Source organism: Antechinus flavipes, chromosome 2 (genome assembly GCF_016432865.1).
Source record: "Antechinus flavipes isolate AdamAnt ecotype Samford, QLD, Australia chromosome 2, AdamAnt_v2, whole genome shotgun sequence".
NCBI classification, from domain to species: Eukaryota; Metazoa; Chordata; class Mammalia; order Dasyuromorphia; family Dasyuridae; genus Antechinus; species Antechinus flavipes.
This window is the reverse complement of record NC_067399.1, coordinates 541,826,923-541,849,429: the sequence shown is the minus strand read 5'-3', so window position 1 is coordinate 541,849,429 and position 22,507 is coordinate 541,826,923. Positions and strand designations below refer to the sequence as shown.

General features: G+C 46.8%; 1 protein-coding gene across 1 annotated transcript in view; it reads left to right on the top strand.

Annotated features, from left to right (window-relative positions):
- PLEKHO2 (pleckstrin homology domain containing O2) overlaps positions 1 to 21,269 on the top strand; it is a 36,634-nt gene extending 15,365 nt beyond the window's left edge. The window contains exons 4-6 of the mRNA XM_051980868.1: positions 9,172 to 9,276; positions 12,429 to 12,527; positions 16,955 to 21,269. Of these exons, the coding sequence (XP_051836828.1) occupies positions 9,172 to 9,276; positions 12,429 to 12,527; positions 16,955 to 18,169 (1,419 nt within the window). The 3' untranslated portion in view covers positions 18,170 to 21,269. The remainder of the gene's footprint in view (positions 1 to 9,171; positions 9,277 to 12,428; positions 12,528 to 16,954) is intronic.
- Positions 21,270 to 22,507: the final 1,238 nt, after the last annotated feature.

The following is a 22,507-nucleotide window of genomic DNA, read 5'->3' as shown; positions in this document are numbered from 1 at the left end:
GATACCTATTATAGGCATTCCTAGCTCCATTTTTCAGATGACTGAAGGAGGTTTGGAAAGAGCCAGGGAAAGCTTTGGGAAATGCCTGAGTTCTAGCTAGGAACTGCATAAGATGAAGGGTGAAATTTGAACTCAGGTCTTCCCTGACTCTGAGCCCCTTCCATCATTTGATGTGTTCCTTCTTTTCCTACAATGGGAGTTGTTCTGGGAAGTGCCTCCTGCACGGATGCTGTGTCTAGCTCAGTTCTGTAGCTCCTTCATTGAGCTAAATGTGCCTGGGTGAATTCTCGGGTGCACAGGGGTGCATGCTTCTGTCCCCTACTTCCAAGGCCTTGACTAAAAGGCTGCTGGATTTGAGCAGACATCCCTCCCTCCCACTGCCACATGGAGAGTCTACATTAATTGGAATCTGAAATGGTCTGACTGAGGGGCCTGCTACAAGTGGGTCCTTTTAATAATTTTCTCTTGGACATCTCCCCAGTTGATTATTGACAGGAGATGCATTTAAACCTCTTTCTGTATTGAGCAATGTATCTTTAGCACAGCCTCCCTGCCTTTTCTGCCAGGAGACAGCCTGTGCCAGGCTGTATCTGTAAGTTTTCCTTTGGTGGATTCCTGATCAGTGGAACCTGTCCCTGACTGAACCCCAGTGGGTCCTACTCCCTAGTTTTTCATAGGGGAAGTGCCTCTGACAGACGCAGTTTGTATGTATATATTTCTTTAAGATTGAAGCTGGAGTTTGGAAATGGGAGATGTAGAACTGAATTACTTCGAGCTCTAGAGAGTTGGGGGTTGGGAACTTTGGAACTTAGCCCAAGGAGAGGCTGGCTACCCCTGGATTCAGGTGGCCCCTAGTTGTTTAGGTGCCTATGATGGTCTTCCTAGTCCATCTCCCCCACCCCACCTCCTGACTTCCCTGCTCCTCTCTTAAGTAATGTCCTAATAAGAATGTTTTGAAAACACCATAGCAAGAGAGTTGGAGGGGTCTATCTCCCCTAGTCCCTGGGCATGAGCTCAGCATTGACCTCTCCGAATTTCTGGGCTCTACCCCTATCATTCTCTGTTGGGAGATCCCATGACTTTAAAGAGCTCCACCCTCCCCATTTCCCTGATTTCATTTCTATCTGAGCCTGGGTATGATTTCTTGCTGGCAAAATTCCTCTGTGGCCAAAAAAAAAAAAAAGGTTGGGGGGAGTGGGTTGCAGATGAAAAGTTTGCTGTTTATGCCATTTTTTCTTTGGCTGGGAGTCTGTAGTGGGTGTTGACACACAGCATACTTTCACAGATGTTGAGACAGAGTTCAGATTGCGCCCCCCCCCACCCCCCCTCCAACTTCCATGTGCAGCTGTGTGGTGTGCTGTGTTACTTACCCACCCAGCATTTTCCATTTGTGATGTGCAGCAGGAACAATTGTGTGAGACTGAATCATAGATTCCCTTTGCCAACTCATTTTTCTAACCCCCCCCCTTCCCCCCTCCCTGAAGAGGTCATCTTGTCCCTCCCCCAGTCTTCATGGAGCATTTTTCCACCTCAGTCCAAGATACTCCTTCTCCACCACTCCTTTCTTTCCCAGTACCTGATCATACTTGTTGTGCCTCCTGCACTGGAAGCTTTGTGTTTCCGAGTATTAGTTCATTAACCCTTGTCCTCCCAGGGAGGAAGGGATTCTAATTCAAGGTATGAAGTTGGAATGGGAAGTCTAAGAGACAGCAGAGAGATCTGAGGACCTCAGAGAGGCACAAGAGGGACAAACCAGAGCCAGGACCAGAGTGGCTAGGGCACATACTTAGCAAAGATTTATTAAGCCCCTACAATAATAGGGTAGGAACTTCACTAAGCTCCCAGGGATGCAAAAAAAGGGAAAAGATGATCCCTGCTGGGGAGCAGCCAAAATCTAGGTGTCCTAGTGTATGGAACAATAGAACTGGAGTCTGGAAGATCTTGAGTTCACATCTGGATTCACATACTTACCAGTTATAAAGCTGGTGGCAGGGCACGTCACTTAACTTTGCTTGCTTGCCTCAGTTTCTTCATCTGTAAAATGAGGATATTTGATTATAATAGGGTTGTTGTAAAGAAAAAATAAGATTATTTTCAAAACATGTTGCAACCCTTAAAACTTTATAAATGCTTGCTATTATTACCATTGATATTATTATTGTTATAAGTATTGGCTTTTTGGAGGAAGAGAAGTTAATGGGACTGGGGCAGAAGTTACTGCTCAGGCCAGGTTTGTGCCATTTGACAATAGTTACTTAATCTTTGCTCCCAGATGGAAGAGGAGTCAGACCTTCTTTCTGGCTGTCTAGCAGATGAGTTTCCTCTAGGAGAATGGATGCAAGGCTAAGCCCAGTTGAAGATTTGGGGCCAGCAGTCTTACTCCCAGATCTGGATGTGTGTGCATGTATATGGAGTGTCTCTCTGCCTTTGTTAACCCTGTGCAAATCCCCCTGTGTAGACAGACTTTGGGGAACCTTGGCCAGAAGGTTTCCTGCCTCAGTGGTGTCGCTGATTTACCAGGTTCTCTTTCTCCCTCCATCTTTGATAATAGAGGGAACAAAAAGAAAGAACACTTTCTGGATGATGCCTTCCTGCATCACCTGTCGGGGTGTCAAGTGGTTCAGTTGTTCAGTGGCTCCAGCCACTTCCCTCCCTCTTTAAAGCCCAGGTGGCCCTGGGAAGGGCTATGTGAAGGAAGGAAGGAAAGAATGGGCATCTGAGCTTCTTGTAGGGACAACTGAAGGTCAGATGTTAGAGCAGCGCTTTTGGAGGACTCTGTGGGATGCAGAGATGAGCTGAGCACTGTGTTGAAATTCTGGGTGACTCAGTTTCTGAGAAACACCCAAAATGGAGTTAGGGAGGGCAGAAATGGAGAAGCTGTGGGATTCTTAGCTGGAAGTCCTTTTGCTCATATTTGTCCTCTCCCTTCATGCTTAACCTTTTTCCTTCTCTCTTTCCCTTTCTTATTCCCTTTCTTCCTCCTTTTTTTGCTTTATCTCTCCTCCCTTTCTTGTTCTCTCTATCCTCCTTTTTCTTTTCTTCTCTGCCTCCTTTCTTGCTCTTTCTTCCCCCATTCCTTGCTCCTTCTTGTCTTGTCTTCTCCCACTTTTTTTTTTTTTGCTATTTCTCTTTTCCTCCTTTTTTTCTTGCTTTTCTTCCCTTTCTCAATCTCACCACCTACTTTCCCTTCTTCAATTCTTTACCCCCTATGATGACTTCTAGAGCTCCCCTTGCCATTTTATGGGTTGGAGAGGAGAAGAGTAGGGAAAAAAAGAGATCATTTTGCTCAGTGGGGTTGACGAGATTAGAGAAATGTGATCATAGTCCTTTTTTTTTTTTAAATTTTAAAAAATAACCCTATAATTAAAAGGTTGATGACCCCCAAGGCTGAAGAGATGATTGACCCAAAGACTGTGAGTGTCTATAAGCTTAAAGCTAAAGTATCTGGAAACCTCAAATTCAAAGTGTCAGGTGACTATGGGAACAGGGGTCTGAACTGGTCTGTCTCTGGAAGCTTCATTTTTGATGTGTCACCTTGACTTAACTAGTGTCTTCAGAAGGTCCTGTGACATTTGAGACTTCCCTCATGTAGTTGCCCTCCAGAGAATAGGGCAGGGCATGAGGAGCTAAGTGAGGAGAAGCCCGGGGACCCCTCAGCATGTCCCCAGAGCCTGGGTTTCCACAAATTCAACGTAACAGGTATTTCACAGGTAATTCCTTTGAACAGGGCGATGTTTTAGTTGATCAGGAGAAAACAGAGTTTAGGTTAGGCATACTTCCTGCTCTCACAGAGTTCATAGTCTATCAGGGAATATGGCATAGCTACAAATAAGAGACATAATGTAACAAAGTAATACATATTTAATACATGATTATTACATTAATACATAATTAATGTACAATAATAAAATGTATAAGATAAGTATACTTTGTGAGGTCTGAGAGCAAAAAGGTCATTATTAATTGAGGAAGGCAACGAGAGAAGGCTTTTTGGAAGAAGTTTCATTCGAATTGAGTGGTAAAGGATGTGTGGGGCAATCCCATAAGGCAGCAAGAGCCTTTTCCTGGAGTGGGCAACAGTGTGACTAAAGACAGGAAAGCATTGAAAGTATGCAGGGACAGAATCTGATTGACTAGAGCTTTGTCCACTTAAAGGGGAAATAATTGCAGAGAGCTAAAAAAGGTAGAGTGGCTCTAGAGTCTAGTATAGTCAAAGATCATCCTTTGATAGTTAACTGGGAGCTGTCAGAGAAGGTTTTGAGCAGGTGAGTGATGAGAAAGATAAGGTGTGGAGGATTGTTTGGAGAGAATAGAAGTCATAAATCTTATTGAGAAGCCATTGAAATAGTCCAGGTGGGTGGTAATAAGAGGCACTACTAGGGTAGCATAGGGAAGATGGGCATCCTCCAACCCCTCTCTCCCCATTGCCAGCCTGGTTGAGTTTCTGGGCACCCATAGAATCTTTGGCTTTAGAAGTCACGTAGTCTAACCCCTCTCTCTTCCCCAGGGTAAAAACAGGAATAACCTGCTTGATTGAGTGAATGAATGGGGAAGGGGGAAAGAGGGGGGGGTGAGCTGCTCCAGTCAGAGCTTTGGGAGCCGACGGGTCCCCTGCTTTTGGGAAATCCCCTTCAGGCCTGTTGTCTTCCCGTAGCTCTGCCCAGTGGTGAGAAGGGGAGGGGAGGAGAGGCTCAGAGCCACAGCCACAGCTTGGGGCAGGGATCCTGGGAGCTACTACATTTCCCTTGTTTATGTCTGATTTCCTGGGTCAGGCTTTGCCCCTCTCCCCCGGAGTCTGCTAGCTAAGGAAGGCATTCTCCTTGGAGCTCTCTGTGCCTGCAGGCAGAGAGGCGGGTGCACTTCTCTGGAGAAGAGGGGCTGCTGTGTGAGAGAAAAGCCTTCTTGTACTCTCTGCCTGTACTGGGTCATCACCATCACTTTCTCCCCTCTCCAGCCCCCCTCATCAGCCAGCCTACAGGATGTTTTCTATCTCCCTGTGTGTTCCCCTTCATACTCCACAGGACTGGCTACAGAGGTCACGTGGGCAATGCTGTCTAGTCCAGGGACCTTTCCCCCCCTTTAATTAAATAAACAAAAGCCCTAGTGTCTTGTATACCCTCTCTTTGTGCCTCCCTGGGTCCCCACGCCCCTGACCCATGAGGTCATGCTCAGACACTGTCAGTCAGACTGTAGGGCTACTGGCATAATATGGTGCGCCGTTCTGGCCCTTGCTGTCTCGGTTGGCTTCCACTTAAGCTTTTTCTTTCTTTTCCTTTTTGCTTCTTTCTCCTTCCTTTTTCTTATTTCTCTCCTCTCTTTTCTTTTTCTCCCTTTCCTTTTCTTCTTCCTTCTTTCTTTCTCTTTTCTTTTACTGGGACAGCAGCCTCTTTGGCCTGTATCCAGCTCATTCCAGTCCTTTATTCATTTGGGGTAAAGAGAGAGGCCTGAAATATGTCAGGGAAATTGAAACAGCTGAATGGAGAATTCTAAAATATGGCACCAGAGTAAGCCTTTTAAAAGCCCTTAAAAAAAATAAAGTCTTAGTGTGAAGCTGAGTCCATATTTTTAGGAAGAAGAAGCCCTGAAAATCTAGCAGAGGGATTACCAGCCTAATCTGATGGTCATTGTACTGACCAAACAAATTTTTAAAAAAATGTTTCTATTACCAAAGGGTTGGGGGTGCTGGACAGCTTGGTTCAGTGGAAAACTTGAGAAACTTTGAGGCCTTGTGGCACTTTGTGATTTTGGGAAAGAACTGAGATTTCTGGACCTCTGTTTTTGCATTGGCAGAGTGGGAAAACTGTTTCCTAACAAGATAACTTCATAATATTATAGAGATCATGTGAGATAATGGATATGAAAGTAGTTTGGAATGGATAAAGTATGATAAGATGTTATTAACTAGAGTTAGATTCTTTTTCTGTAGCCTGAGGTTCCCAGAATGTACTTTTCCTGAGAAGTGAAATGCTGCCTTCCAGAGCTAGTACTTCCTTAAGGGATGATGGGTAGAAAGAACTTTATCATTAATGATGAAGAAAGGGAATTCAGTGTCTAGTCTGAGAAAGAGGTAGTTATGGCAGTGGAAATGGTGACTCCAGGTGACTGATAGATTTTTGCATATCCATAATACTTGTGCATTTTTCCTGCATTCTCAGTTCTCTCCAGTGTATCTGAAAACAGTATACCCCTCACTGAATCAAAACAGCTTAGTCCTACTTTTTCATTTTGATACATGTGGAACTTAAAGATGAAAAGATGTGACCAAATCACAACCAATAAATGGGACAAAAATCTGGGTCCTCTTGTCTCTTGATCAAGTCAACAAACATTTATTAAGTGTCTTCTGGATATTAGGTGCTGTGCTAAGTGATGGAGCTATGTAGGCAGAGAGGGCAAAAATAGTCCTCACCTTCAAGGAGCTTACAATCTAATGGAGGAGACAGCGTGCAAATATTATATACAAAAAAGATGTACACAGGACAAACTGGAAATAAATTCCAAGTGAAGGGATTTGATTTAAAGGGCTAGGAAAGGCTTTGCACAGAAGATGAAAATTTAAAGGAACCTGGGGAAATTAGATGAAGAGGGCGTGGTCCACTGATTATATTATATGTTGCCAATCTCCATTGGCGCTGAACTTGGTTTTTCTTCCAATTCTATGTACTACCCCCTGAATTTCCCTAAATATCTTAGGAGTACATGATTAGAGGGCACTATTTTCTTGCTGTCTGTCTCTCCAGAGACAACTGTCGCATCTACTCCCATCCCAGAGCTGCCATTCTTTTTCTTCAAGGTGGAGAAATCAGTTGTTACTTGATGACCTGCATGCAATTGAGTACATGGTTAAGTGATAGGATGATGATAATACTAGCTCATAGCAAGTATTTACAAGCCTTTCAGGTTGACAATACTACCTCATTTTGTTCTCACAGCAACCTTGACAGGTAGGGACTATTTTTATCCTCATTTTCCAGGTGAGGAAACTGAGACAGACAAGATTAAATGACTTGTCTGTGGTTAAACAGTAAAGAAGTGTCCAAGGCTGGATTTAAACTCGTCTCCCTGACTCCAGGCCCAGAACCCTATTCAATGTGCCACTCGGCATAGATTTAGAACTGGCACTGACCTTAGAAGCTCTCCAGTCTTACCTTCTCATTTTATAGATTAGGAGGCTGAGGCCCAGAGAGGTTAAGTGATTTTTCCAGTTAGTGAGTTTCTGAGGTGAGATTTATATACAGGTCTTATGGATTCTAAACCCAATACCATATATGCTACACTATGTTGCTTCTTGGGTGGAGGAGAGGGTCTGGGAATGTTTCTATATGACATATATGCTAAAGAAGGTATTATATAATAATGAATTGTAAGGAGAAGGTATTCTATGACATGGGAAGTGGGAAGCTGTTATATAATAACAAACTAGAGACAAGAGAAAATGCCTCTACTAATCCAATAAATAAGTGAATTTTTTGGAGACTTGAGACTTGGGGCCAGTAGACCTGAGTTGAATACCACCTTTTTCCTCACTGGGACTCAATCCTCCCACTGAGAGGAGATCAGTCCTTTAACTGGATCTCCATTGGTCCCCTAGACTGACCCTGAACTTAGATGGAAAAAACATTTGCATCTTAATTTCAATATAATTGGTCTTCTTTGTAATATTATGTATTGTGTTTCATACATTTAAAACCATTCTTCTTAAAAGGGGTTCATAGGTTTGACTGGACTGCCAGAAGGGTTCACAGCATAAAAAAGATTTAAGAACTCTCTGTCTACATGATGTCCAATATTCCTATTAGTAATCACAGGTGATAAGTACCTGAGTTTCACTTTCTCCATCTGTAGAATGGGAATAATAAAGCTTCTGTTGATGCCTTTACAAAATATTCTATAAATTTAAGCCACTATCCTTAGATTAATTGGATATTTATTAATTTACTTGAGGGGCAACTGGGGCTAAGTGACTTAAACAGGGTCACACAACCAAGAAGTGTCAAATGTCTAAGGCAGGACTTGAACTCAGATCCACTTTACCATCTAGCTGCTTCGAGGTTAATTGGTCATTAAATCAACTGAATATTCTTCTTCTCTCCTTATCATTTCTCTTTGATGAGAAGGGAGTCTATATGCTGGAGGGTGTGTGGAAAGTGAAGGGGGAACTCTGCTACAGACCACCGAGCTCTTAAAGCAAAAGCACAGGATGGAAGGAGGGAAGACCTCAGAGCAAGTATTTGAGAGAGGATGGGAGTCGGGACTTTGGGGTGATGGTAAATGGCTAGGACAGACTGTAGTCGTTATTTGATGTCTTTTCTAAGCAGTCACCAGGGTAGGATTTGAACCCAGGTTTCCAAACATTAAGCTGATATTAAGAGGTATATGCTTAGGGGAGCTAGCTTCCATTCTGCCATTATTGAATGGAGGTGAGTGTGGCCTGTAATAGAGAGAGCACTGAATTTGGTGTTGGAAGACCTGGGTGTAAATTCTGTCTCTGAGGTTTACTAGTTGTGTCTTTGGGCCAATCCCCTCTCTGTGCCTCAGTTTCCTCAGTTTGATAAACAGAGATAACACATCCTACCTAATGGAGTTGTTGTGAGCCGAGAGCTCTTTGCAAACTACAAAGTGCTATGTAGATGTCAGCTGCTGTTATTTTTATTTAGCCCTGCAGGTCTTTCCACTCCATCATCTTTATTCTGCTTTTCCAATTGGGTACAGTCGCAAGCTCCCTTGGAGTGCCCTTCCTGCCTCTCCCCGATTCTGTGCTCTTATTTCCCTCCCCCTTCTCTTCTCCTGTTTTCCTGCCTACTGCCCTTTTCCCACATGAAAGCATCAGGTGTTGTGCTTGACTCTGGCTGGGGGTTAGAAAACATTGTAATTCCATTAATTCTCCACTTCCTAAACATACAGATTCCTCAACCCTGGCTGAGGAACATTTGTGTATCTGAAAGATTATAAGTGTGTGAGAGTGTGTGTGTGTGTGTGTGTGTGTAGGGGGGGATGTGTGTAGGGGGTGTGCATGTGTGTGGGGTGTGTTATGTGGGTATGTGACCTGTGTGTGTACATGTGGGGGGGAAGGGTGGAGTCTTACTTTCAAAGATAGTGTTCTCTGTCACCTTATAAATTGCGGTGGTAGACACATCTGAAGTCTGTTAAACTGTATTTATTTTCTCCTAGGTTCATGACATCAAATTCCAGGCTCAGAATGGGGAAGAGAAGGAATCCTGGATCAAAGCCCTCAATGAAGGCATCAACAAAGGCAAGAATAAAGCCTTTGATGAGGTGAGAATCCTAGGCTGGGACTGGAAAAGATTTGGAGGTCATCTGGTCTGCTCCTCTCATTTTTCAGAGAAGGAAACTGAGTCCCAGAAAAGGGAAGTGGCTTACTCTTTCTCCCTCTCCTTTTCTCTCTTTTCCCCTCCTATCTTCTCTCTTTGACTCTCCTCTCCTTTCTCTCTCCTTTCCTTTCCTCTGTGCCCCCTTCCCTTCCTTTCCCTTCCTCCTTTTCTCTCTTTTTCCTTCCTACCATCTTTTGTCTTTATGACTGATCAACAATAGAAAACAGTGGGTCTGTCTCTGCTGGGCTCAGTGGGCAGGGCTGCCCAGAGGATGAGTGTGATTTTTGAGAGGCCAGAGACAGCTCCACTAGCTTTGAAATCCACCCCAAGCTAGGACAACTGGGTGGTACAATGGACAGAGAACCAGCTCTGGAGTCAGGAGGACCTGAGTTCAGACACTTATTAGCTGTGTGACCCTATGTCAGTTAAACCCTATTGCCTTCCAAAAGGAAAGAAAAGGAAAGGAAAAAATGTAAAGGGGAGTAATGGTACAAGCCAGACCTTTGGTTTCATTGGTATAGTGAATCCTGGCACAAGGAAGCTCCCTCTCCTAATGCGGGTCAGCATCTTCCTGGGACTTAAGCTCTTAGAATCTAGCTCAGTTCACCAAACAGTTACGGGATTTGCCCAGGGTCACAGTGACAGGGGGAGCAAAGACAGGACCCAAACCCTGGTTTTTATCCATTCCCCCACTTTGCCTGTCATAAACCTTAAAACACCATCAAAAGGTAAGTTGTTGTTCCTTCCCCGCAAGGTCTTGCTCTGATAGGGTAATGGGGGGACCCACGCTGGGAAATCACAACTCCCAGAAATATTGAAAGTAAGTCTTGCCGTGGCTTCCTTGGGACCAGGCCTTGCCTCCTGCCAAAGGCTTAAATACCAGGGAAGTTGCAGTTCACTAAACCTGTTATGGGTGAGGCACAGCTTAGCTCAGGTTAGTCAGATCCCTTCCCATTGTTGGCTGCAGAAAGCGAGGATGCAGGATATAGAAATCCCAGTACAGAAAGGCCGATATTCTGGCTCAGTGGACAGAGACCTGACCTTGGAGTCACAGTTTAAATTCAGTCCCCACTTTTGCCTGGGTGTCATTTGACCTTGGATGTTCTCCAAAACTGTAAGTTACAATGAAGTTGTTAGCTTCAGTTGGTGGAGAGAATTTCCATACTAGACATTCCATAATAAAAATCGTAGGCTGGGAAAAAAATAAAAACCAAAAAATAGAAGCTGTAGACCGTGGCCAAAGGAAAATCCAGGCCTGAGGATGAAGGGGCTCTGGGGTATTAGCCAAAAGCCAGCCTTGCCTTTGGGACCCTTAGAATTTGTGGTGGGTCTTCTGATATGATTGTAGCCATAGCTGCATACCCTATTTCCTTCCCTTTCCCTCTCATGTTGGCGCTGAGACTTTGAAAGAGGAGCAACACTGTGGGCAGACGTGGGTTTTTACTGAGAATGTCGGCTTTTACCTAGAGGTTCCTGGGATCATAAATTTTGCATTGGAAGAAAACTTAGAAGTCATTTATTGAAACCCTTTCTCCCCATTTTATAGATGAGGAAACTGAAGAATCATTAACACTTTTCCTCACGTTGCATAGGTAGCGTGTGTAAGACTCCCAATCCAGCCTCTTTCCCACTGTACCATTTCCCCAGGAAGATCCCCACTGACTGCCTCGTGCCTTTGGCCCTCTTCCCCTTTGAGGAAGATAGATGATTGTGACCCACCTGCTGAGGGTGTTGGGGAGGTGATAGGTGGGTTTGGATCTCTTTGCTGCTGTTCCTGAGAGTGCTGCAAAACTCATGACAGCTAGGCTTAGAGAGGGAGGGGGAGGGATTCCCACTATAGCAGGCCAAGCAACTGACTCTTTAAGCAGGAATAAGGTTCACATTCAGACCAGGGTAGACCTTCTCTTTTCCCTCCCCTCCCCTTCCTTCCTTTTCCTCTCCTCCTTTTCCCTTCCTTCCCCTCTGTTCTTCTCTCCTCCCCTCCCTTCTCTTGCCCCTTTTCTCTCGTCCTCTCCTCCCTTCTTTCCCGTCTCCTCTCCTCTCTTCTTCTTTCCTTTTTCCTCCTCTCTCCTTCCCTTCTTTCTCCTCTCCTTTCCTCCCTTTCTTCTCTCTTCTTCTGTCCTCTTCTCTCCTTTTCTCTCCTTTTCTCTCTCCTCTTTTCCCCACTCATTCTCTCTCTTTTCCTCTCCTATTTTCTTTCTTTTCCTCTCCTTTCCTTTCCCTCTTTCCTCTCCTTTACTCTTTTCCCCCTTCCTTTCCTTTCTGTCTCCCTTCTTTCTTCCTTCCATCCGCTTTCCTTGGGTTCTGTGCTATTTTAGATGGAGACACTGCCTACTGTGTCTGAAGTAGGAGCCTGGTGTCCATGCTGCATCCCGTGGTGGACAGCTCCCTGCGAGTGCCTGGGGAGTGCCGGGCAAGGCCAGGGCTCCAAGTCAGGGCCTGCAGCACAGCTTTTTATTGAATTGGAGGTGCAGGAATGTGACAGAAAGTGTCACTCCAGTGCAACTAGAGAGCAACTTTGGGCCATAGAGATGCTGTCTCCATCGTATAGATGGCGGGACCTGCGGCAGTGCTGCTCCTCATGCCCCCAGAAGGGCTTGAGGTGATGAGGAGAGGTGGCCAGGGTGGCAAGTAGGGACATCCTGTGCTTTCTCAAAGCTTGTCTTAAGCACTGCCTTATATACACACATACCCACATACACATATCTATCTATCTATCTATATCTATATCTGTATCTATATTTATATATAGCTTATCTTAAGCACTACCTGATATACACACATACCTACATACACATATCTATCTATCTATCTATATCTATATCTGTATACACATACTCACACATACATACATGTCATCTCCCCCAATAGAATATAAGTCTCTTGAGGTTAGGAATGGTTTCATTTTTACTTTTATATTCTTAGTACCTAAAAATAGTACCTAATCTATAAATTAATCTATAGATATCATCTATATCTTAGTATGTGTTAATTGATTGGAGTAGTTTAGATTGGATTTAATTCCAGATCTGTTTTTTTTCCTTCCTTCTAAGGCTTTGAGCAGATAACCAACTCTAGTCTCATTCACATTTTCAGGTTAAGGTGGACAAGAGCTGTGCCTTGGAACACGTGACCCGGGATCGGGTGAGAGGGGGACAGCGCCGCCGGCCGCCCACAAGAATCCACCTGAAAGAGGTAAGGACCTGTTCAGGCTGTGGGTGGGCCCTTCAGCTGTAACTGAGGGCTGGGCAACCCCCCATGTCTTCTCCTTCTCTATTAGTACTCCCTCCCCCCAACCCCCTCCTCCCCCTCTCACACACACCAGGGGTGACTACAATACATTCAGCCAGGAAGAAGGAGAGTGGCGGTTGTATGGCTCCTTTGTCACCAGATAACAGCTGGTGAGGTCTGGGGGGCCAGCATCCCCAGAGATTAGGGCTTTGTCCATTAGAATCCCCTCATCCTGGGGAAGGGGGAAGGGTCAGTATCAGTATCAGGCACAGGATAGTGCCTGGTACAGGACCACACTATGGCTTTGTCCTGGGCCCTTGGACACTCAAGCCTGAGTGTGCTTGAGGCCTGGGGCTGGGATCAAAGGCCATATACCTCTATGAGATGAAATAGGGTCGTGGGAGAGATGGCTCTGAGAATGTGTGTGCATTCATTTGTGAATCTCCAGTGTGTGTTTGTGCGCCTGAGAGGCTGTGCTTGCATATGGTAACTTTGTGTGCCTTTTAGCACTTTTAGCCTTTTAGTTATTGTTTTAGAAACAACAACAGGACATTTATTAAGCACCAACTATGTGCTGAGAAGACAAATTAAAACAAAGGCAATTCCTGCTCTCAGAGAGTTTACAGTCTAATAGACTAGAATAGATATATATATATAAATAGAATAATAGAATAGAATAATAGTCTAATAGAGGAGGAAGAGAAAACACAAAAGGTAGATGAAAATGGGAGGGAGAGAGAATGAGAGGAGGTCCTGGTTCAGGGGGCCATGATGAAGAGTTCCAAGGAAGTCCTGAGGTCCAGGGAGAAAAACTATTCTGAGATGTCTGTGTGTATACATCTGTGAGCCTGTCCAAGAGGCTGCATTTATTGTCTAAACATTTATTCAATAAGTGCGTGGGGGGGGGAGGGAGTTAAATGGACAGTGGGTAGAGCATTGGCTCTGGAGGCAGGAGGACCTGAGACACTTAACACTTCCAGCTGTGTGACTCTGGGCAAGTCACTTACCCCCAATTGCCTCAGCAACAAAACAAAACAAAACATTTTCTGAAGAATGATTTGGAGAAGAGACTTGAGGAAAGAGATAAATGAGGAGGCCATTAGCAATATTGGGACAGTATCTCAGTGTCCCAAAGTCTAAGAAGAGAGAATTCTAAGTAGGAGGGTCTGATAAGCTGTGTTGAACAGGTCAGAAGATGGGGGGAGAAGCTATTAGATTTGACAATTTGGATATCGTGAGTGACCTTTGAGAGGAGCAGTTGTAGGAGTAATTAGGTGATTTAGTGGTTAGAGCACTTGAATTCAAATATGACCTCAGACATTTACTGTGTGATGCTAGGCAAGTAATTTAACCCCAATTGATGAGAGAGAGAGAGAGAGAGGGAAAGAGACAGAGAGAGAGAAAGAGAGAGAAGAAAGAGAGAAAGGGAGAGAGAGAGAGAGAGAGAGAGAGGAGAGAGAGAGAGAGAGAGAAGAGAGAGAGAGAGGGAGGGAGGGAGGGAGGGAGGGAGGAGAGGGGGAGAGAGAGAGACAGAGAGAGAGAGAGAGAGAGAGAGAGAGAGGAGAGGGGGAGAGAGAGAGACAGATAGAGAGAGAGAGAGAGAGAGAGAGAGAGAGAGAGAGAGAGAGGGAGGAGAGGGGGAGAGAGAGAGACAGATAGAGAGAGAGAGAGAGAGAGAGAGAGAGAGAGAGAAGAGAGATCAATGGAAATAGATCACTCATTGTAGCAGGTAGTTTGGGTGTGAAAGGAAATAAAGAAATCGGATCCTAGCCAGAGGAGAAAGTGAAGATTTTTTCCAAAATTGAGAAAAGCTGATCATGTTTGTGGGCAGGAGAGGAGCTGGTAGCTAGAGAAAGCAAGAATAAAGTTATTGGAGAGAACGAAGGGTACTAAATCTCATTGAGGATAGAACAGCCTTGGAGATCAGGGCAAGAGGCAAGAAGTAAGGAAGGATATTTAAGTGTCTTTGTGAATGTGCAGTTGGAGAGAATCTCTGAGTCTTAAGGGTTCAGTTGTGTAGTAGAATGTCCCTGTTCCGATCACAAGAACCTGAAAGAACCTCTCGGGAGAGATTAGCATCCTGGGTTCAGAGATGGGTCCCTGCTTCACAGAACATTCTCAGACTCCCCAAAAGTCAGGGAGGGTCCAGACAAATATCGTGTTCCAGGTCCACAGAACCCTCAAGACAGGCAGGGAGGTGGGGAGAAAGAGGGACTTTTGGGTATGTTTATTATGCAACTGTTTTCTTTCCTCCTGAAAATAAACTGTGGTTTGGGGGTTGGCCCTTACTTAACCTTTGGATTTCTCTTATACTTGTGACTGTTCATTCTTCCCTTAGGGAGAATGATCCCCTGGAAAAAAGGCCTGAGGAGTCACTGGATTAGGAATTGCTTGGGAATAGCAGTGCCAGTTCACAGAGCCAAGACAGGGCACCTCAGAGCAGGGTCTCTGGGAAAACTCCTGAGCTGCTCTGTTTTTTTCCTTCTAAATAGGACCCTAATTCATAACAACTTCCTGTCTATGACATGCAGTGCCTGGTTTCTACCCAGACCCTTGTGAAATCTGGGAGAGGAAAGGGGAACCCGGCTTCCCCTACACCACTGACACACCCCACTTGCCCTAGAAGGTCAGACATACCTGAGTTTAGGAGAAAAAGAAGTCTGTTAAGAAAAAGACTTGGGAAGGGAGTGAATTTTTTATTTATGTATTTTTAGAAGGGAATGCATTTTGCAGCTGATCGTTTGTAGAATATATCCTTTCACTTGTGCCTCAGTTTCTTCCCATGTGCAGTGATATAACTAGACATAGGGTGGTTGGAGCAGGAGGCCTAGGCAGAGCTTGGAAGGAATCGCAGAGGGCATGTGCTGATCCAGGAGCCCCTCCCTCCCATCCGAAGTAGGGGGGAGAAAAGTAGGGGTTAGGTAGGAAAAAACCCTAACAAACCCTACACGAGGAAGAAAGAGGCACCGGGCAAGAGTATAAGAATGGTGAGGGGGAATGGGGAGCAGGATTGACACTTGGTTGAGGCAGATCTTAGAAAATAGGCCTTTGCTGAGTAACTTGGGCATTTCCCACTTTTCTTACTAATGATATTTATGAAGCTTATAAGGCCACGAATAGTCTCAAGGAAGAGCGCAAGATTCTATCACAGAATTTTAGAGCTGGGAGGAACCTTATGGACCCTCTTGTCTAAAAGATTCATTTTCCACATGGGGAAACTGAGGCTCACAGAGAGGTGACTTGTCTCATCACATAGGATGTGAGTGGGATCTGGGACTAGGACCCAGGTGTCCTGAGTAGTCTTTTTTGTCAACATTTACAAAGTCTTTTCCTGGCCATCTTCTAGATAACTTTCCGACTGTTGCCATGGTGGCATGGGACTCAGTGGGCTCAGTTGGGCTTATTGTTCTTTTTCAAAACTCTTCCTCACTAGAGTAATGTTACTGTCCATGATGTCCTGGAAATGTTTCTCTCCCCCGCTCCCCCAAGACTGTGGTGCTGTGAAGCTGATGTGAGCACGGTCCCCCCAGATTGTTAGGGAGAAGCCATAACTCCATGGATCCTGCCAAGTCTCACTCTCCCCATTTTACCCCCCAAATACAGACTAAATCCACTAAATTGTAGGCCAGACTGCCTGCTTGTGAGCCTGGCTCAGAAGAAATTAAGCCAAAGCTCCTAAGGAGATGGTCCAGAGTCACAGAAACCTTAGCAGTTCTCTAGTGGAAAATGAGGTCACCGAGCTCAGCCAATTATGTGACCCACGCCCATGAGCCTACTGCCTGGGGGCCTGAGCTTGGTGATCCCCTGAGCTTGGGAGTTCTAGCTGAAGAACATCGGTCCCTTGGGAATAGGGGTTCACCGGGTTGCCCAAAGAAGGGCAAACTGGCCTGGGTCAGAAATGGAGCTTGCTAAATAAAGCTTTTGTGCCAGTCAGCAGTGGGATCGGGTCAGTGGGTGGCTGTTCCACTTCCAGCCTGGGCAAGATAAGGAGACTCAGCCTCCACAAAAGCCCCCCAAACACCAAAGAAAAAAGCCCTCGAGTCAGACAGTTGCTAAGAGATCTGGCTCTAGAACCCAGTTCCCCTGCTTCTCAGCTCGGTGCTCTTTTTCAGTTTGTAATTATTATAAATCATAAACTCCGTCCTTCCTTTCTATTCCAGTGCCTCTAGAATGTTATAGAATCTTGTTGTAGGGGAGTGGGGGGGCGGTAGAAGCGGGTGATGTCAATGCTTGGTAACCCCCAAACTTACCTAGAGCAATTGCTTGATCCCCCTGACCCTTGGGAAGAGGATTAATGCCATTTGTGAGCTGTCCCTGTCACTCCCTGCATTGCCTTGAATGATATGAGCTGGGAAGGTGACACTGACCGTAATCCGCTTCTCCCCAATCAGGTGGCCAGCGCTGCGTCCGATGGGCTGTCGAGGCTGGACCTTGATGTGCCAGACAACGAGCCCCCCTCCTTCACTCCCAGCAGCAACATCAGCGACCCTCCCCCTACCGAGATACCTCGACCGCCCATGCCTCCAACCAAACCCGCCCAGGACCCAGAGAAGCCAAATGTGGATGAGAGTGCTGAAAAGCCAGAGGCCGAGGAGAGCCCCCCAGCTCCCGCGGCTGAAACTGCCCAGGACCACCCTGAGCACCAGGGCGCGGCTGAAGCCCCCAAGGAGGGCTTGGGAACTTCAGCCCTCAAGGAAGGGGGCAGTAAAGAGAATCTGATGGAAGGAAACAGGGGCTCAGAAAAGCCTCCCGAGCCACCTCCGAAGGTCCAGCTTGAAAAACTGAAAGTAAGCTGGGAAAATCCCAGCCCAGAGCCCCCTACCCCTGCTGGCAAAGATTCAGAGCCACCCACCGATTCAGAGACTGCCGCTTCCAAGGAGGGGGGGAAACCCCCGACCCCTCCACCAAAGATCCTGTCTGAGAAATTGAAAGCATCTCTGAAGGGCCTCGAGACCCCCAGCCAAGACCAGTGCCGGGGCTCACAGGCTGCCCAGGCTCCGGATCCCGATCATTCCCAAGTTTCAGTGAATGGCGTGGCTGACAGTCCCGACAGAGCCGAGCCCAGTCTAGAAACAAGTCTGCAGAGAGCCGGGGAGGAGAGAGCTGACCAGAAGACTCCCCCGAAGAAGGACCAGGGGCAGCTGGCCCCTGCAGAGCCCAGCCCGGCTTCCTTGAAGAACAAGGGAGCCCAGGAGGGCTCGGGAGCGACCCTCCAGGATGGATCCCCTGCACTGCCATCGCTCCAGCCCCGATGTGCCTCCCTTGGGAACCTGCTGACTGAGAGTGACAAGGGTCAGGGCCTGCCCCTGGACAGGTGCCAGCTGGTCAAGATAGAGAAGAAGGTGACCTCCGAAAGGGAAAAGACTGAGCAGCTCTTGAGCCAGGTCCTAGGCAGAGAGCTGGAGCACGCTCAGGAGGGAAATGGACCCCCTGTCAATGCCGAGACATTGCTCAACCAGGCAGTAGAGCAGCTGAGGCAAGCGACTCAAGTCTTGCAAGAGATTAAGGTTTTGGAACTGAACAAGGAACCATCGACCACTCTGACAGAGAAGCAGAAAGAAAAGCAGAAGGACTTGGTGACTCTGTATAGAAGAAGTGCTCCCTAGGGCATGCTTAAGCACTTTTTCCCCTTCTTTTTTTTTCCCCTTTTATGGTCTCCCTCAAAATTTTTATTCACCAATGCTGTTGCTGGGCCAGCAGACAGTCCTAAGTCTGGGCTTGGCCCTACCCCTCATCCAGTCACTTTCTTAGCAATGTCCCCCTTTCCTCTTCTCTTGAATGCTCTCTTTCTAGTGAAGTCTTCTCTTCGTTGACGTGGCACAGAAAGTTACCACTGCAGAAGGATGACAACCTGTCAATCACGTGTCTCCATCTTGCAGCCCTGCAGGGGCTCCATCTAACCCCAAACAGCTGGACACGGCCAGGATGCCTCAGGGTGCTCTGCCTCAGACATGGGGAAGGGGGGCCGGGAACATCCAGGCTCATCTCTGCTGTGTCCCCTCACCTTCTGGCCGTCTGCATGTTCATCTGAAGATAAAATCAGGCTGGGTGGAGGATCAGTCAGGAGAGGAAAGGCATCTTTGGAAAGAGACCAGTTATGCCGGAAAAGAACAGTAGCCCACTCTAGCTGTTCTGGAAATTCTGCTCCCCCCCTTCTCTGCTCCTGTCTGATGAGGCCCGACCTTATATCCATGGCTGGAGTCTAGGGCTGGGGCTTTCCCAACATGACCTAGGCTAGGATTATTGATCACTAGCCTAAGAGAGCTGTTAGTCTGGAACAATTTAGCCAGAATTCATCAGGGATTAATGGTCCCTGTAGACTAGACAGGTGTATTTCTTGGGATGTGATTCCCTCTGCCCTTGTCCTGATAACCCCCATGGGCAGTGTAGAGAGATGAGTGACAATAATGTCTGCTACCCACTCAGGGAGAAAAGTCATGGCTGCCTTTGACCGTTCTTAATGTCTCAGTATTTGTCTTAGCCACTTTGATTTAGCTTTGGGTCCATTATTAGTCATAGGTCCTAAAGGGGTTGGGAGGCGTGCAAGAGTTTACATTCTGAGCTTCAGGACACATCATCATCACTTTGTTGTGTCCTTTGGGAAAAGGGAGGTTAGGGGCAACTTCACTTCCAAATGCTCAAGGATTCCTAGATGGACCATCTACTTATGCTTAGCAAAAAGGAGTTTGAGTCTTTCTACTTTTTGATTCCTAAAACTCCAACAGTCCAGCTGAGACCCTTTCACAGGCTGGGGGTTGCTGCTGCAGAATAAGAGATAAAGAAGAGGAATGTTGGTTGGCCTTCGGGGACCAATTAGCCATGGAATGCTGAGCCATCACAGGTTTCCATGATTCTCTGTGGAAGGGCTCTCAAGGGTTTACCTGGTTCAACTTCCTTCTTTGGTGCAGGATTGTGATCCAGGTTGTCCAACTTCTTAAATTCTTGTGTTAGTTTCAATTCTGGACACTCCAACAAAAGAACCTTTTTTTATTTTTATTTTTTTAAGACTGCAAAATAAACTCACTTCCAGGAGGATCATCATTTTTGTCCTCCTTGAGGGACATTTACATTTATGCCATTTATACACTTAGTCTCCTCCCTTCACCTGGATTGGTTAAGTAGACATCAGGATGTCAGTCAGGCCATTTCTTGTAAATGACCACAAACATTCCTTTGAGTAGTGTTAGTTATAGCAATTGAATTGATGGAATTTGTCCTGGGAATGAGTAATCCCTCTCGGTCCCACCAATGGATAACCGGGCCAGGCCCTGCCAGGAAAGTGATCTTTAGTGATTTCCACCAAGGTCATTGTGGAAGATCCGGGATAGAGTTGGGCCTTGTGATTTGTGTCCCATTCATCTTTCTCCCTCCTAATCCCTCACCTACTTTCCCACTGGAACTGGAAACTTGGATAGTTCAGTGGGGAAAAAGAAGAAGAACTGGTGAAGTGATAGGAATTTCATCTCCCTCACCTTTCTCTCCCCAGCCCCAAAACTGTCTCTTCTTCCAGGGCTTGGAGGCACAGGGAGGGGCGAGGAGGTGGAGGGGAGATGTCCCAGTCAGTTTGCCTTGTGTGTCACTACAGATCGTTCATCTTACTGTCTCTCTCCCTTCACCAACCGAGACCGGACTCTGTTCAGAAACGGTTCTTGGTATCAATCAGCTGCTGCCCGGGAACAGCCTGGATCTCAGTATCCCCAGGTGTATGCAACCAGTAGTTACCTGTTATAGCCACAGACTGCCTGCCTGCTCGGGGGCTTATCCCATTCTGGAAATTTCACAAAAGGCCCTCCAAAGTCTGTGCTGGGTTCACAAATTTTCCAGAAGATTTTTTTTTTTTTTGCATGAGCACTTTTTGTTTAGTGAAGGATTAAAAAAAGAGAGACCGCCGCCATGGACCTTCCTAATAATGCAGCACCTGGCGCAGTGCCTTGCACAGAGTGGTCATTTGATGTTGAAATGGGCTGGCCTTTGTCGAGCACCGGCATTGGTACAGCAGAAATTAGCAATGCAAGTTGATGCCTTATTTACTGAAATTTTATCTTGTAACACAAGATATTGCCATGAGTAAGTTGGCTTTTCTCCAAAGTGGTGCTGGAGTTATGGGGTTTAATTGGACTCATTCATAGAATTCTGCTTCCGAGAGGAATGTGGGAACCTGTTTGCCGACAGTTGTTAGTTCCCTCTAAATTTGAGGTGCTGACCTCAGATCTCTGTAACACTCAGGGCTGAGTGGGAATGGGAGAGGGGATGGATCTCCTGTTCCTAGAAGTCACTGTAGGGCCTCCAGTTACTGGGAAGTGACAGTAAATGGGGCTCAGAGAGAAAAGGATGGGGGTCTCCAGGTGGGTCCCTGGGGTAGCCACAGGCCTATATTTTATGTAATTAAGAGCCATTGTGTACAGTATACAAAGGATTCCCACCGCCTTCTTTTTCCCCATGGAGACGTCCTTCCCGACCTCCGCCTCGCTAGGGGTGCTATGCTTTTAAAAACGGAATCATGGGTCTCCATTGATCTGTTGGGTATCAGCTCCATGTATAGTGCTCTCCTTTCTTAATGAAAGAGGTCCTGGAAAGGGGTGAGGGGACAACAAATGTGAATGGTGGGGAGGAGGAGGAGGAGGAGGAGAAATAGTGTCCAGTGTCTTTTGCTTCTAGAGCACAACTTAATTTTTGAGAGTTGGCAATAAAACCCCTTTTTAAGTATGTCTCTGCCCTGAAACTGTTTGTTCATGACAAGACTTCAGCTGGGGAGAAAGGGTGACCAGAGGGCTTAGGACCAAGGTCAGAGCCCTAGTGGACACCAAGGCTTGCGTGCTGATGTCTGCTTGGTAACATCTCTGGCACAGAAGGGTCCTTCTCTTCCTTTGCCAGCTGGGTCTTCGAGGGCCAGCGCTGGGAGAGATTCATTAGCCCTTCTTTCTAAGCTCGCCTGCAAGTGCTTTGTCTTTCCTCAAGTCTTCCTTCTGGACTAAAGCCAGGCCCCCTCCTTCCAATTTCCCCCCGAGTTTGTGCTGCTGTTATCGTTCAAACCCACGAAGGGAAATTCATTCCTGTACAGGAGCTGGTGACCATAGCAAGTGACAGCACTGGGGATCTCCCCTCCTCCCAGCCGTCAGTATAGCAGCAAGGCTCCTGGCCATGGTCTTTAAGGTCGTCCTCTCCCATTTACATCTTCCCTGAGACTCCTGGCCCCGGGCCAGTCAGGACGGGGGCAGAACGTGACCTGCAGGAGTGAGGCAATATCCACCAGTCAGGACGACCTCCCTTCATTGAACCAGAAAGCTCAGGCTTGCGGGAGCTGGCTCTCGCACTCGGCACTGCTTTCCTGTGTGAGCCCTTCTGCCCGGCCCCGGTCTATGAAGCCTGGTGGCTGGAGGAGCAGAGACCTTGCAAGGGCCCCGAGGAGCTGGGAAATGGGTGGCTCAGCGCCCCCGGAGCGCTCAGTGGGTGTATTATTGAACTAACAGAGGGCAGGGAGGGAACTCTCGGTGCTTCAGAACCTCACAGCAGTTAGGGTTGGGATAGGGGAGCCAGTGGCAGGTGTTTTTAGGCCAGCAGAAGCCTACTACATTCAGAGGAAACAAATAATTTTCCATTAGAAAACACGAAAAGATTATTTCTCAGTGGTTTTAAGTCCCGGATGTTTGCAGAGGGTGAAACTGAGGGAGAAAGCTCCATGGGCTGGGGAGCAGCGTAGTGAGTTGGGGGCGAGGGCCGGGTTCTTCAGGATGGGCTTGGAGCCCCAGTTCTCCTGAGCTTCAGGAGGAACCAGGAGCAAGGGGCCGAGGGTGAAAGCAGGGATGCTCCCCTCCGAGCTCCCTGAAACCATCCCGCGAGCACCTCGCATCGCTGAAGCTCTCTCAGTGGCCGGGCTGGGAGGAGCCAGAGCGGCCTGTTCCTCTCCACCCCACCCCCTCCTTTCCTCTGAGGACCCAGAGAGT